The sequence below is a fragment of the Brachycentrus maculatus genome, unplaced genomic scaffold, assembly GCF_059751285.1.
Source record: "Brachycentrus maculatus isolate JH-2025_06_01 unplaced genomic scaffold, ASM5975128v1 h1tg000336l, whole genome shotgun sequence".
Classification (NCBI taxonomy): domain Eukaryota; kingdom Metazoa; phylum Arthropoda; class Insecta; order Trichoptera; family Brachycentridae; genus Brachycentrus; species Brachycentrus maculatus.
Genome location: NW_028281085.1, coordinates 423421 through 437277, shown reverse-complemented (window position 1 = coordinate 437277; position 13857 = coordinate 423421). Strand labels below are relative to the sequence as shown.

At 31.8% G+C, this 13857-nt stretch overlaps 1 protein-coding gene across 2 annotated transcripts in view; it reads right to left on the bottom strand.

The window, feature by feature from the left end:
- Ten-a (Teneurin-a transmembrane protein) overlaps window positions 1-13857 on the bottom strand; it is a 136567-nt gene that overhangs the window by 4584 nt on the left and 118126 nt on the right. For both annotated transcript variants that reach the window (XM_088269037.1, XM_088269038.1), the window contains 6 exons: window positions 3858-3977; window positions 2909-3067; window positions 2012-2195; window positions 1239-1900; window positions 918-1153; window positions 56-808 (listed from right to left, as the gene is read on the bottom strand). In XM_088269037.1, coding sequence (XP_088125163.1) covers window positions 56-808; window positions 918-1153; window positions 1239-1900; window positions 2012-2195; window positions 2909-3067; window positions 3858-3977 — 2114 coding nt within the window. The remainder of the gene's footprint in view (window positions 1-55; window positions 809-917; window positions 1154-1238; window positions 1901-2011; window positions 2196-2908; window positions 3068-3857; window positions 3978-13857) is intronic.

The following is a 13857-nucleotide window of genomic DNA, read 5'->3' as shown; positions in this document are numbered from 1 at the left end:
CTGCATAAAATTATATATTTGAGAGTTATGTGATTGAACTATGATTGGCACAAACCTTGATCCGCAACATTTAACACTCCATCTGGTGAAACTGAAAGTGCTGATATTGATTGGAATTTGGCATTGGAAGATAAAAGAGTCTCAGCATTGCTGGTTGTTTCTTCACCATAGTAGTTAGGACTACATGGGCAATTTGGATTCACTTGGTCGGGAGTTCCCCGAGCTTGCGGATTAATGGTAGTTGACAAACTGGAATTACATTCGCAACCTGTATCCTTCATTTTCGACTGCTGTTTGCCGGCGAACAATGTGATTTTTCCAGAAGTATCGACACATTTGATGGTGTTCACTTTTCTTGAATCGGCATCTGCGATGTACAGTTCTCCGGTTGGAGAGAATGCCAGAGAGAGGACGGTTCCTAATACATTTTCTGGTTTTATTTTGTTAACTATCGAAGCGTTTACGCTGTCAGTTTTATCACTTGCTTCTATTTCATTGTTATTTGGGTTTCTGTGACAGTGCAATGGTGTGCCGGCTACCACTTTGACCTTCATGTCCGGTGTTAGCTTCATGACAAGTCTGTCATCTATGAAGTGTAGAGATCCATCCAGAGGGGAGAGGGTGAGTCCCGTTGGCCACTGGAGTTGCGCTTGGTGTGCGGGAACTGCTCCGGTACACGGGGCAGGTGTCCAGTGATTGTGGTGGCCGTGGTGTCCTACCAAGGTATGAATGATTCCTTTCGGATCTACAGCTCTTATGTTGGTTCCATCCGCGATGTACATCGTTTTATCAGCAGCAATAGCTAGACCTGTAATATTACACAAAAAGGTTAAGTAATTCCTATTTTAATAATTTACATATCTCCAATTCAAAATTGTTAGTTAATTTTATCATGTTTAAATTTCTATTCTACTTGCCTTTGGGATGAGCCAGTTTTGCTCTGATTGCCGGAGATTCGTCACCGCAGTTAGTTTCATCTCCTGGAATACAGCGCTCGCCGTTGCCAACCACAGGTTCCACATTGATTGTAGGATCTCGTACAACTTCCAAAGAAAGTACCTTTAGGATCTGATGTTTTTCCGGATCGGACACATACAGATGGCCATCAGCCGGTGATACACAGAGATAGTATTGGTACGATACTTGTGTGGCGCTAGAATAAAATAATTAAAATAAGTACTGGAAACATTTACAGTAATCCTTATGTATGTATAATTTGATTATATTATAAATTTTACCTCATTTGAAGTACTGTATGAACAGTTCCGTCAGGTTTAATTCGTCTGATCAAGTTGAAGTCTCCGACGTATAAACTTCCATCCGGTCCAGATGCGAGGGAAACCGGAGTCAGAAGTCTAGCATCTTTAGCTTTGCCGTTGCAATGATCGGGACATAAGAGCGGCCTCTGGAATCCGGTTCCCATTAGGACTTGGACAGTGCGGGGGTACTGCTTCAAATGCAGAGTGGACCCGTCTCCTTTTTGAAGAATGCCTTCGTGGAAATTGTAATGGTGATGAATGTCTAATCCCCAACCGCCAATATCGGATATGTCCACATCGCAGCCTTGCAACGTTGCAGTCTGCGTCTCCCAAACGGGTTCACGGCAGCTGCTGTGCTGGTACCCTATGGATATTTTGGCTTGAGCCACTCCGTAAACTTTCTGTTTGTACACATTTCTCTTATTCCACGCAAATGTGTGGGTCAGATTAGGATCAGCCTCGTAAGTTTTAACATGTAGCGATCCTTCGATTTCTACTTTTACGTGCACATGGGTAAGAGTGGGTGGGATGACATCATGCGTTAGCTTCATGTGCACTGTACTCAAATACCCAGACGCCTGAGAGGATTGGTACATCAAGTGGAGATCTGAACCAGGTATCGGAATCGATTCCTGAACAATCTGGAAATCAAATAATTTTATTATCAGTACAACTGGACAACGGTTACAATTTTTTAAGGTGATAATGACTAATAGGCAGCCTTTTTAACTTAACTATCCTGTATTTTATACCTGTGTTTCTGCAAATATGAGACTCCTTCCTGGCTGGCCACCAACTGTGTGAGGAGCCCATGTACCCGCCAATCTAGGAGAGAGTAGTTCATGGTCGTGTGCCATGCATGGCTCGGTTCCTCGTGTAAAGATGGAAGAGGATAATCCCGGGAAACCTCCAGATATTTGGCGATTGGGTGGGATTCTGCAATAATTATTGAATAAATGGATTAAAAAAGTGGATACATAGACATTAACTTTGTGGAATAATATGATGATTTAAATATAAAAATAAAACATATGTATAAGATTATAAATATTAACAAACTCAAAAGTGGTCTTTATTTTTATACTAGCTGTATCAGGCCACGCGTTGCTGTGGCTCAGTTTGATCAGATGGAAAATAAAGAAAATAGAAAACACATTTATCAATTTTTCAATGTTTGTGAATAATAAAAATTTGAAATGATGCTGCAATTCAAAACATTTGAAATGCTATGTTTCATTTCCGATGCTGGAGCAAATCCAATTTGTATCCAAGTATTTACTACTACTACCACTGCCATCACACCGTTTCTTCACGTGGGTAGGCAGAGAGGATGGAACGCCACACTCTTCTGTCCTAACATACACTCCTCGCTTCCTTCAGATTTATACATGCTCTCCGATTACGCAGACATTTGACAGCATCAGATTTTAGGTTCTGATTGATCTAATCGTGCCAAGTCTTTTTCGGCCGTCCTCATTCTGTTTTCCCGCTCACATTTGCCACATATATTTTCTTAGTCATTCTCTTGCTGTTGTTGTGAAAAATATTGACATTTAAAAATGGGCGTTGAGTAGGTTTTGGAATGTGTGATTTCAATCAATGAATAAAGCTTAATAGTTATAGAAATGTGTGTTTGATTGAATAAGTACCCTGGTTCCGATCCTTCCTCGTTACTCAGATGCATGTACACCGGAGGCAACACGACTATCTGGTTCCACGGCACAAAGACTGTCCTGGTCAGCGGGTGGAATGGCGACCTTTGGAACTGGAGTGTAACAGCTCCCCCACCATTCACAAGAACGTCGAACCTGTGCAAAAATAACATGTAAAAAATGTCACAAATAATGTTATTTATCGTTTCGGTATTCACTTTGTGGTATATGGTTGAAATTGTAGAGTTGCGATTGTTTCATTTAAATTGATTTGTAAGTTTATGAGCCATTTGCAGGCCTTCAAGAATTGAATACCATGTTATTGGACCGCTTATCCGGCATCAAGTCTACTTAGTGCGAGTAGTAAGTACACGCAATGATGTAACACAGTGTTATTACAAAACTGTGTAAAAAATGTGTTTAATGTAAGTACTCGTAAAAATGCAGGTGTAAAATCATGAAAAAACAGTATCCCTTTGACTTTGAAGATCGTTATCATGGTAGATATTCAAGTCTATTGATACCATGATGGTAGGTATTAATGTATATTGATACCATGATGATAGGTATTTATGTATATTGATACCATGGTGGTAGGTACTCATGTATATTGATACCATAATGGTAGGTATTAATGTATATTGCGATCAAGAGAATAGACCATATCTAGATTTCTTTTATCCATTTCTAGTATCGGAGTTAGAGTCCAGGAGCAGTTAGTGTATTTTGAAAACCAGCATTTTATCTTTTTTATCTATGGATTTGATGAATATGTATGAAAAGTTGAAAATCATATTTATTTATGGTTTAAAAATATGTTTTTCTTGTTTTAAAAATGAACTTTTATGCTTGAATCTTTTATTGATAGATTACGCTGTCATCTGTTTTCACTTGAAACTTTTTGGAGTTAAGGAAAATATATTTAAAAAAAAAATTAGAAACCCACCATCCTCCTTGTCTTGTGAGAGTAAATCCAAATCTTGCGTCTCTATCCACGGATACGCGGATGCCAATTATTCCCAGTCCCAGAGATGTCAATACTTGTCCCCTCATCACGGAAACTCGGCTAAAATGTGATAATTGCATTAAAAAACACAAATTCTTCTAAAGGTATACAAATATCTATAATTTGTATTGTAAAACAATCTACTTTCAAAAATATATAAAAATGTTATTTATTTATCAATGTATGTATGGTAAAATTAGCTGAATGAAAACAATAATTTGTGACATGCTTTTTTTAAAAATGTGCTTTAAAAAAGACAAAAAAGACTGAATAATTTCATAAATATAAATTTTCACATTCTAGTATATTCTATATCAGCATATTTCCAAAATGACACATATTTATCATACCATACATTATTTAACTTTAAAAAGATTTAATTTAATTTTCACATTTAATATTTTTGTTGGATAAATGTTAGAATTTCCATACAAATTAATGTGTAAGTTATAGGCAGTTAGTTTGTTGTATTATAAATGAAACCAAATAAAAAAACATTAATTTCTAAACACAAAACATTCTTACCCTGAGTATTGATACAGTACTATTTATTATATGAACAATCCTTTACATAATAGCGTACAAGTATCAAAATTATAAAAGAAGATGTCATGCATAACTTTCCAAATCTGGAGTAATGTAGGAAATGTTGAAGCAAATTGTATGAATAAATAATTAGTTCATGGCAGATAGAAGTATAATTGGTTAATAATTAATGTAATAAATAACAGACCGGTTTATGGGTAGTTCGGTTAGTGATAAAATATTCCTAAGTATTAAAAACTGGAGGTCAGATAAAGATTATAGGCAACCCGTTTACATCAAAATATAAGGATTTTTTTAAAAGCCTGATCTTATAATTTTCATAGGGTATTATCACCTTGATGAAATATCTATTCTAGTCTACATAAAATCGCATTTTAATACACACATTTTTTGTAGAAATTAAAATTAAAATTTTCTTACATAAAAACATAATTTAAAAACATATATATATCAGGTAGTAATTGGCATATTTTATCCAATTTCCATATTCAGAGGACAAAGTGAGATCTTGTAGCTTTACTGCAATACAGTATGCAGCCTTAAATATCGGTAGGATGTCATTTATGAATTCAAATATTCATAATAAATTAATAAGTTAGGAAAAATCATATAAATCTACTTTTTTTTGGTTAATTTTATTATATATTAATAATAAAACTGATAATACCCTATTGTTATGACTGTGGCTATTCTAGACAAAGTTTAATAAATGTGGTTATTAGTTACAATAACCGGTTAATGTTATTAATAATACTATAATAATTATATGTACTGGTAATTTTATTAATTCCTTAAGGGGTTTAGTTTATTTGATGAAATAAAATAACAAGGAAAACTGCATTTATTGCAGTAGAATATTTTTGCTTCTCTATTTTACTAATTTATAATAATTATTTATAACAATAATGTTAGTGTTTAAAATTACCGGTTAATGTATTTATTATAGTATTATTAATCGTATTAACCGGTTAGTATTAATATTAACCGGATTTAGAACGTAAAACTAGCTACGTTTAGAACTATAAGTCTGCACTGTAATTTCGAGAATCATTTAGTACGAATCTGTCTGAATTGAAACGGGGATAACCCTTAATAGAAAAAAGGTAGAAACGAGAATTTTTGCTGCTTTTTTTAATTTTAAATTATAGAAAATAACTTGCTTGCACTTTCAACGGCCAAAAACTGTACATAATTATAACATCACTAAAACATTTCTTAAAATTAATATTATAAAACGAACTTGTTATCATTAACATAAGTATATACAATTATTTTCAAAGATAAGTAATATGAATAAGCCCACATAATAAATTAACATAGTAATTATACTTACACAGTATGATTTGTATGTCAAAATATCAAAACACATAACATTTATTATAATAGTCACATACCATTTCAAATCTAAATTGAATTTCATATACAATTTGAAATGATCATCTATAATGGCAGCCATTTTGCATTTCATATTATATTACAATGCAAACTATCAAAAAGCTATGAGTCTATTTTTACTTGATAAAAACAAAAATACTGAGATTTTATGTAACCTTGAAATCGGTACATATTTTTTCAACATCCATTATTTTAAATATGTTACTTGCATAAGGATTATACTAATATTTTTTCAAAATTACCCTAAAGCGATTTTGCTTGGATTATTTATTTCATTTGAATAAAATATGAATATATTACGAATAATTACTTTAAAAACTAAGAAAGCAATTATGTTTCTTTATTTTCGCAGCCGATTATAGTATAAATGCCTATATGTGTTTAAACATTAAATATATATGTTTAGATAATTAATCAAACATTTTTAAACGTGACATGCACTATTTAGAGTTTCCGAAGACAAGGACTCTCAAGTTTTAATTGAAGTCAAGGGGACCTGACATGACACGCACAAAAGATGAAGAAACACGACAGTTTTTCTAACTTTCAGCCACCACCACTAACGCATAGGGCACTGCATCTCATCGACTACTCTTTTCAAAACCATATATTTATTTCAATAAAAAAAAAAATCAATACAAAAACGGCGTTTTAAGAAATAAATTCAATTACGTTAATAGTCAATACGTCAAGTCTCTTAGAATAGGAGCTTTGTGGGTTATTTCTTAAGAAAATGTTTTTTTTTTTAAATTATTCATTTAGCAGTCACCCAGTAAAAGGATGTTTCTGCCAGTGTCAAGTATTATTTTTATTTACAAACAAAAAATAATAGAAAAAAATAATAACAATTAATTCAAAATTTCATAGTTTAAATGCGTTTAGCTTTATCATTTTAGAAATTATGCACGCAAAATTATGCCCGCAAAATGGGTTTTAAAAAAAATAAGTGAAAAATATATCAAACGATTTAATTTGAGTTTCGCATTTTTCGAATTGGAAATGATTAAAAATATCACAATTTTTTGTTCAATTAATACACCAATTTCCTAAATTAGCGCTAGAAAAATCTACCATTGTCAGTTTTTCAAGAATGTTTATTGTATAAAATTTTAAAAACGTTTGTCAATTTTTCGTGGGATTCATGCGATAGAATATAAGTAATATCGACAATCCTTTGAGAATAAAGCAGTAACAAGTAACTTACATCAAATAAGAATGAAAATTGAAATGCAATCTGCTCTCCCAAAAAGTGACAATAAATGCTTTATTCACGAGGATGTCGATTTACGATTTTTTAAAACTTTAACTCATGCTCAATATATGATACGTTAGTTCTATAAAATCATGCGATACAAAAATACATATTTCAAAGTTTAATTTCTACTTTACAATATACTACAAATAAACAATGATTCTATGTTAAAAACTTAATGTTATGTTTTTGAGATCTTTTAAAAACTTTATTATTATTTTCTTTTTCAAGTGTCTTAAAGTGGATGTACGATAAGTTTGCAAAAATACGGTTAGGTTCAATTCGGTATTATTGTGAAATACTGTGTTTATACCCGGCTACGCCCGTGATTTGATGTGTTGTTATATTTGATGGAAACAGTCTAATAGCAAATTTATTCTGAATTTCTCGACGGTTTTACATACGTTAATTTTCTGTTCTTTGTAAAAAGTAAAAGGTAAGTCGTTGGGCCAAAATAGGTTAGCCCTTCGAGTAAGCAGAAGTAGGTAAATTCTTTTTAAAAAGTTCGAAAAGTTTTAAATTTGTTGATTTTGTCGTTTTGAGAGTTATTTTTTTAGTTATCATAGTCTAAAGGTAAAGTATGATTTTTTCAAATTATGTAAAATTGTAGTTCACATTTTCATACAATTTTTCACCTTCTAAGCATTATGTAATGTATGAAGTAGGTAGTACAATATTTTAAAATCAAATATGTATTCTTTGTATTAGAGAAGAGGATTATGTATTAAGACTCGAATAAAGGATTTATTTAGGACGGTAGCTATATATTAAGATAAACCTTTATTCTTTCACATACGGGTAGGTACTTTTATTTCGTAATCCTACTTAACCTTATAAAACGGGCGCTTACGTAGGAGAAGGTAAAAAGGAGTGATGAATAAGGTTAAGTGTTCGTATAAGTTTTGTATTTATACTCGTATAACGACCATACTCAGTTATGCATAGAGAACTGCAAAGAATTGACAGATATAACACATCCCTTCACAAATTTATTCGGCAGTCACTTTGTGGAAATTTTATCCATTTTCAATTCTAATTTAATACGGTATAACGCATGGTGGTATTTAACAACTGAGATTTAAATTAAAAATAGATAAAAGAAATCAATATTACTTGTCAAATAGTGGTGAAAGAATATATTCATACATGTAAGTCCCATCATTGAAAAAGAACAACAACTGGAGAGTAATAAGGATAAACGTTAACTTATCGGCCCACTGATAGTCATTAGCCACTTTTTGGTGGTGATATTAAGATAATTTAACTATTATTTATTCTATAAGACATTGGATTATTCACCCTACGGATAATATATCAATATTATAGGCGTCTCAATTTGGGATGTAACATCTATATCGCTTTATATACTTTATACAGTGATTACTTAAGCCAGCCAAATGCCAGGTCAATAGCCCTGAGATGCTCAGACTTTCATTTTCGTTTAAATAAAAATATAAATGTTTCATTTTAAGTTGAGACACGTTTAATAGTAATATTAAGAATAAGTCTTCTGAAGTTTTTATTCAAAATATTGCTACTTTTCACTCTTTTATTGCTAGTTTTTACTCTTTTATTGCTAGTTTTTACTCTTTTATTGCTAGTTTTCAAAAATATATACATTTTTTTAAAAACAGTTTTTCTAGTGCTAAAAATGATTTTGAATGTTGAGTTCCAACAATTTTTAACCATTAGGTTTAAGAGGCTTTTTTATTATTAGAATAATTTTCAGGATTTTTTATGAGATATTTTTATTTTATTATAGACTACTAAAATGATTATATTTTAGTACGAAATATTCTGGTTTCTAGTAAAAAAACTACAAATTGAAATTTTACGTTTACAAATTACAAATATTATCTTCTTAAATATGTTATTTACTTTAAAAATAATATTTAAATCCAAGATTTTGAAATACGTGTATTACATAACAAAACAACATATGTACATCTCAAAAGTAACTTTTTCCTCAAAGATGTTTTTTTATTTTTATAAACAATTATGGATGTGTGAAACGAAATTGATTTTTTCAGTTAAATTATTTTTAGCAGCATTAAATGACGTTCATAAGAAGATATTATTTTCATCTAAGATCACAAAACTTCTTTTTGTAATAAGGTATTATGTATAAAAATTGAATAAATTAAAAAAAAAGAAGAATTGAAGTTGTAAAACCGTATTGATATTTTTGTACTCCATAATTTACGATATGAAAAAAGGCATAACTCTCATGTAGCGTCTTATGGAGTACTATGCGCGGATAAGAGAAAGAAGAATGAGAAAATAGTCAAAGATATTGGACTTATCGGAAAATAATTTTGAAGAAAATTGGGATTGTGAAAAGTTTAAGTGAAATTGTCAATCCTTTGTGGATTATGTCTCGTTCGTTACATGTTACACGTGACACCTAATGGCCGACGTTATTGATTTTAAATCTTCAGATATGGTTTTGCTTGACTCGGTTCAACAAAGTTCTATCTGAAAATCCGAGACTCGTAGGAATCAATATTTCTCAGTTTTATGATACAATATTTAAAAGAAAAATTGAACATAATTTTAATGAAATCTGTTCATATGTATTTTATGACTAATTAATGATATTTTTTTTACAAAATTCAACATTTGTAACCGTATTTCTCTTTAAAATGTTATTTTCTTACGTAGGTATAAATAAAATTAACTAACACATTATTCAAGTAGGTACAGATTTGTTGATTTATTTATAATTATACGTGATACTTAACTGTGATTTTTTCTGAGGTGCGGCGTATATTATCTTTGAAAGAAAATGTAAAATATTTATTTCTATAAAAAAAACAATCAAAATTTGTTTCACTATCTCCCATATTTTGATTAATTGCAATATTTATTTTGATTTTAAACATTGATAATATAAGAATATTTTTATGTTTTTGCATAACGTATTACAAGGTATGTGCACCTCTTTAGGTAACATCACATCTCTTTAGGCAAAGCTGTATGTGCCGAATTAGTAAACAATTTGATTACAATTTCGCAATGTTCCAATACAAAATACTTGTAGTTACAATTATATTCTGACCCTTTACTACAAATGCAATTGTTGATATTTAATTCCTACATCGTACACCAAACATTCAAACAACGATGGATGGATATTTCTTTGACAATATTTTTCTATCGAAGCGTTGTTTGGTGAAATTCCAGATAGAATGTTGTCGAACCGAGGCGTCGATGGGCGTAACAAGCGATAATCGACGCGCTGTTTAAACCAGGTCGCCACGCCGCGGAGGGCAAATTACAGACTCCTTTGATCTCCGCAGACCGGGGGGGAGCTCACAACGGGATTCCCAGAAAGTGCCGCCCATGTTTGTTTGTCAAAGCGGGCCCGACGGGCGGAGGGGCTTTCTGAATTCCGCCCTAATTCCGTGACGTCGGAGGCAACAGCCAACACTGCCGGAGCTGACGTTGATGTGGAAAACTTTTTGCGCGAGCCCCAAATAAATAATAACGTGAATATGGCGACCCTTACTTGAATTATGTTTTTGCCGCCCGAAAAGATCGAATATCCAGCGCAGAATTTCGGCGAAGCTAACTCATTTTAATGTGATTCTGAAAATGTGTAATTAATATGTAATGCTAACAAAGGGGTATAATATGGTAACCCTAGTCTTCTTCTTCTTCTTGTTTGTCACTGTCCTAATTACAATTTATTTTAATCATGCACCATTTTTGTAATTAAAATAGTTATTTATTAATATGGTAAGAATTTCAAATGAAAATCGTGATTGAACAGAGATTCACAAATCGAGTATCCGAAATTTCTTAAACGGAGAATTTTGCAACTAACACCAACTCTAATATAGAAAAAATCACATAAGGATCAAAATGATTCTCAAACGAGTACAGACATAATAAAACAACAGTGAAGAAAAATATGGATGATTTTTTTTCAATTTATTGTGACACGTGTTTGAATGTATTTAGCAAATGTGACGCTAAATGCATCGAAACACGTCTCACAACAGAGTTTAAGAAATGGTAGTGATTACTAAGTAAAATATACATTAAAAAGGCATAGATTAGAAATTTACATTAAAAAGGCCACAATGTGGCTGTAGAGTAAATTAATGAGGTATTTATAAAATTAGGTTACTTCACAAAAAAATATTCTAAACTCGAAATGACATAATTTTTATAACGATGCTGAATGTATCAAAACACATATCAAAATAATTTTTGAAAAATATTGGTATTTATACAGTAAACTTAATAAAAAATGGTAAGATATTACCGCAACGCGACTGTAGAAATAATAAATGATGTATTTCAAAGTTTAATTATTTCACAAAAAATATCCAAGTCTCGGAAAATATCAGGTTTGACAGCCCTCAGAAATAACAATATTCAAATGTAAAAACGTCAGATTTTAATTTGGCTAGTGATCTTAAAACGGGGAGGTTAAAATATTAAATAATGCGACGCACTTGGAGTGGGCTCGAGCAGTCATTTGCTAAACTGATTTACCTAATTTCTGCAAATGACGGCCAATCCGCCTCTTGGTTAAACCGTCCCCGACCCGTACAGGGTAGCGTTCACCCCCGCGGAATTTTCCATTTATAAAACCATAAACGGTACCAAAAATAATATCTAACCCTTAATTTACAACACCTGATGAAAAATAATATCGTAGAGGGTTTTCATACAAGCGATATAGATTTTATTATTGTTTAACTAGCTGTATCCAGCTGAGCATTGCTGTGGCTTAGTCTGGATAAATGGAAAAGACAAAGATAATAACTCTTTAAGTGGAGAAATCCTAATTTGCAAACAAGGATTTGGATACCCTCAAAATGTTGTGAATGAAAAAGATAATTTTATTAAAATTAAACACTTGAATATGCCACTTAAATGAGTTTTATTTATATATACGACTAGTTTCGAAAACTTACAAATGTTTTCATCTTCTGGTACAAATTAAAACAAATTAAATCAGTTTTAATTTGTACCCGAAGATGAAAACATCTGTAAGTTTTCGAAACTACTCGTATATATAAATAAAACTCATTGAAGTGGTATATTCAAGTGTTTAATTTTAATAAAATAATCATGTCATTCCACAAAGTTAATGCCGAATCAATAAATAATATGAAAAAGAGAATGTTTTAACTTTATATTATATTATAAATGTTTTAGCTTAAGAAGATTTTAAAGAACTGCCAATTAGATTTTTATTTATATAGAGAAATAAAAACACCCCTATTTTAAAATGCAGCGTTATGTCAAAATTTCAGAGCAATCGTTGAATAACTTGAGATTTTAAGTTTTGAATTAAGTAACGTTTACATTTTTTTAAATATATATTTTATAATCAGATATAGATTTTATTCTTATTTAAATAGCTTTACCCAACCACGCATGGCTGTGGCTATGTCCAGTTAAATGGAAAAGAAAAACGGAAAGTTTTAGTTACGAATATATATTCATTAAAATACGCACGCATTTTGATGCAACGTCTTGTCAAAACCTCAGAGCAATCGGTGAAAAACTTGAGAAAATTTGAGATTTTCTACAAACGAACATTTAGAATTTTTTCATGCAAAAAGATGAAATCAAACAACCAACAAATAGAAAAAAACCGTGTATTCAGTTTTGTAATATTCGTATATCTCTCACTCCTTTCAAGAACGTCATAAATCAAAAATCGACAATTTTCAGTTGTGCATGTTTTCGGAATGCCCATAAAATGTACAACATCCCAGCAAGAGGCATATTTTTAACTTAATATTTACCCGCTACAGGGCAGAAAGTGCTGTTTTTTTGTATTGTTTAATTATTTTTTTAAAATATACTAAATATTTTTCAAATGGAGAAAAAAACCTTCAGGTTTTACCTAAAAAAATCTGTTGCACAGTAAAAAGTTCAGTAATTGGCTTGATATTTATTTTTAATACATGTTATTATATCTTTAAACTTTAAAAACGTTCTCCTGAAAAATCAAGTTTTTTTATATTTATGACGTTCTTGAAAGGAGTGAGCGATATGTGAATGACTTGACGTAACTATTCTGTTAAATTCCAAAAAAAAAATCTCTGCACGCCACTGATTAGCATTATTATCAATGATAATTTATTTCGACGAGAGGGTTAAATCTAGACTTGTGTTTAAAGATCAGTTAACACTTTGAATTCCGAGTGACCTTGGCTGTGTGCGTGAGAGCCGTCATAGTGTGTATAAGTACACAGCGGACACGCTGTCAGCAAGAAATTGAATTTCATCCCCTGACATTTGACACGATAATGAGCGGCGGCTTTCGGCCGCGCAACCTTCGCAGGCCTAAAGCTGTTTGCCGAAAGCGAAAAGCTCCCCGGTTAGTCAAGTGGGGTGTAGCCGTGGATTTGTATTTCCCGCCGAGATTGTTATTTGATATTTTAATCAAAGCGGAACCACGTCGAGATCGATGGTTTCCGGGATTGACGGAAACAAAACACAATGCTTTCAAAAGAAACCCGATAAAAATTTCAATCTTTCACGCTTTTATCATCGTAGGCTTGTAAATTAAAATACCTGGGCAGATACTGTTTTTACGTTATCGCGACGCGTATTATTTCACATTTCCTTCATGTGTTAACGATCAAGATAACACTGCGTTTATTGATGCAGTGCCCTATGCACCATTGGATTGCGAATAAGGGTTTGAAGAAGAAGTATTTTTCGTAATATTTAGTGACGTTGATAGGCGATGTAATATGAATCGCAGACAAAAAGTGC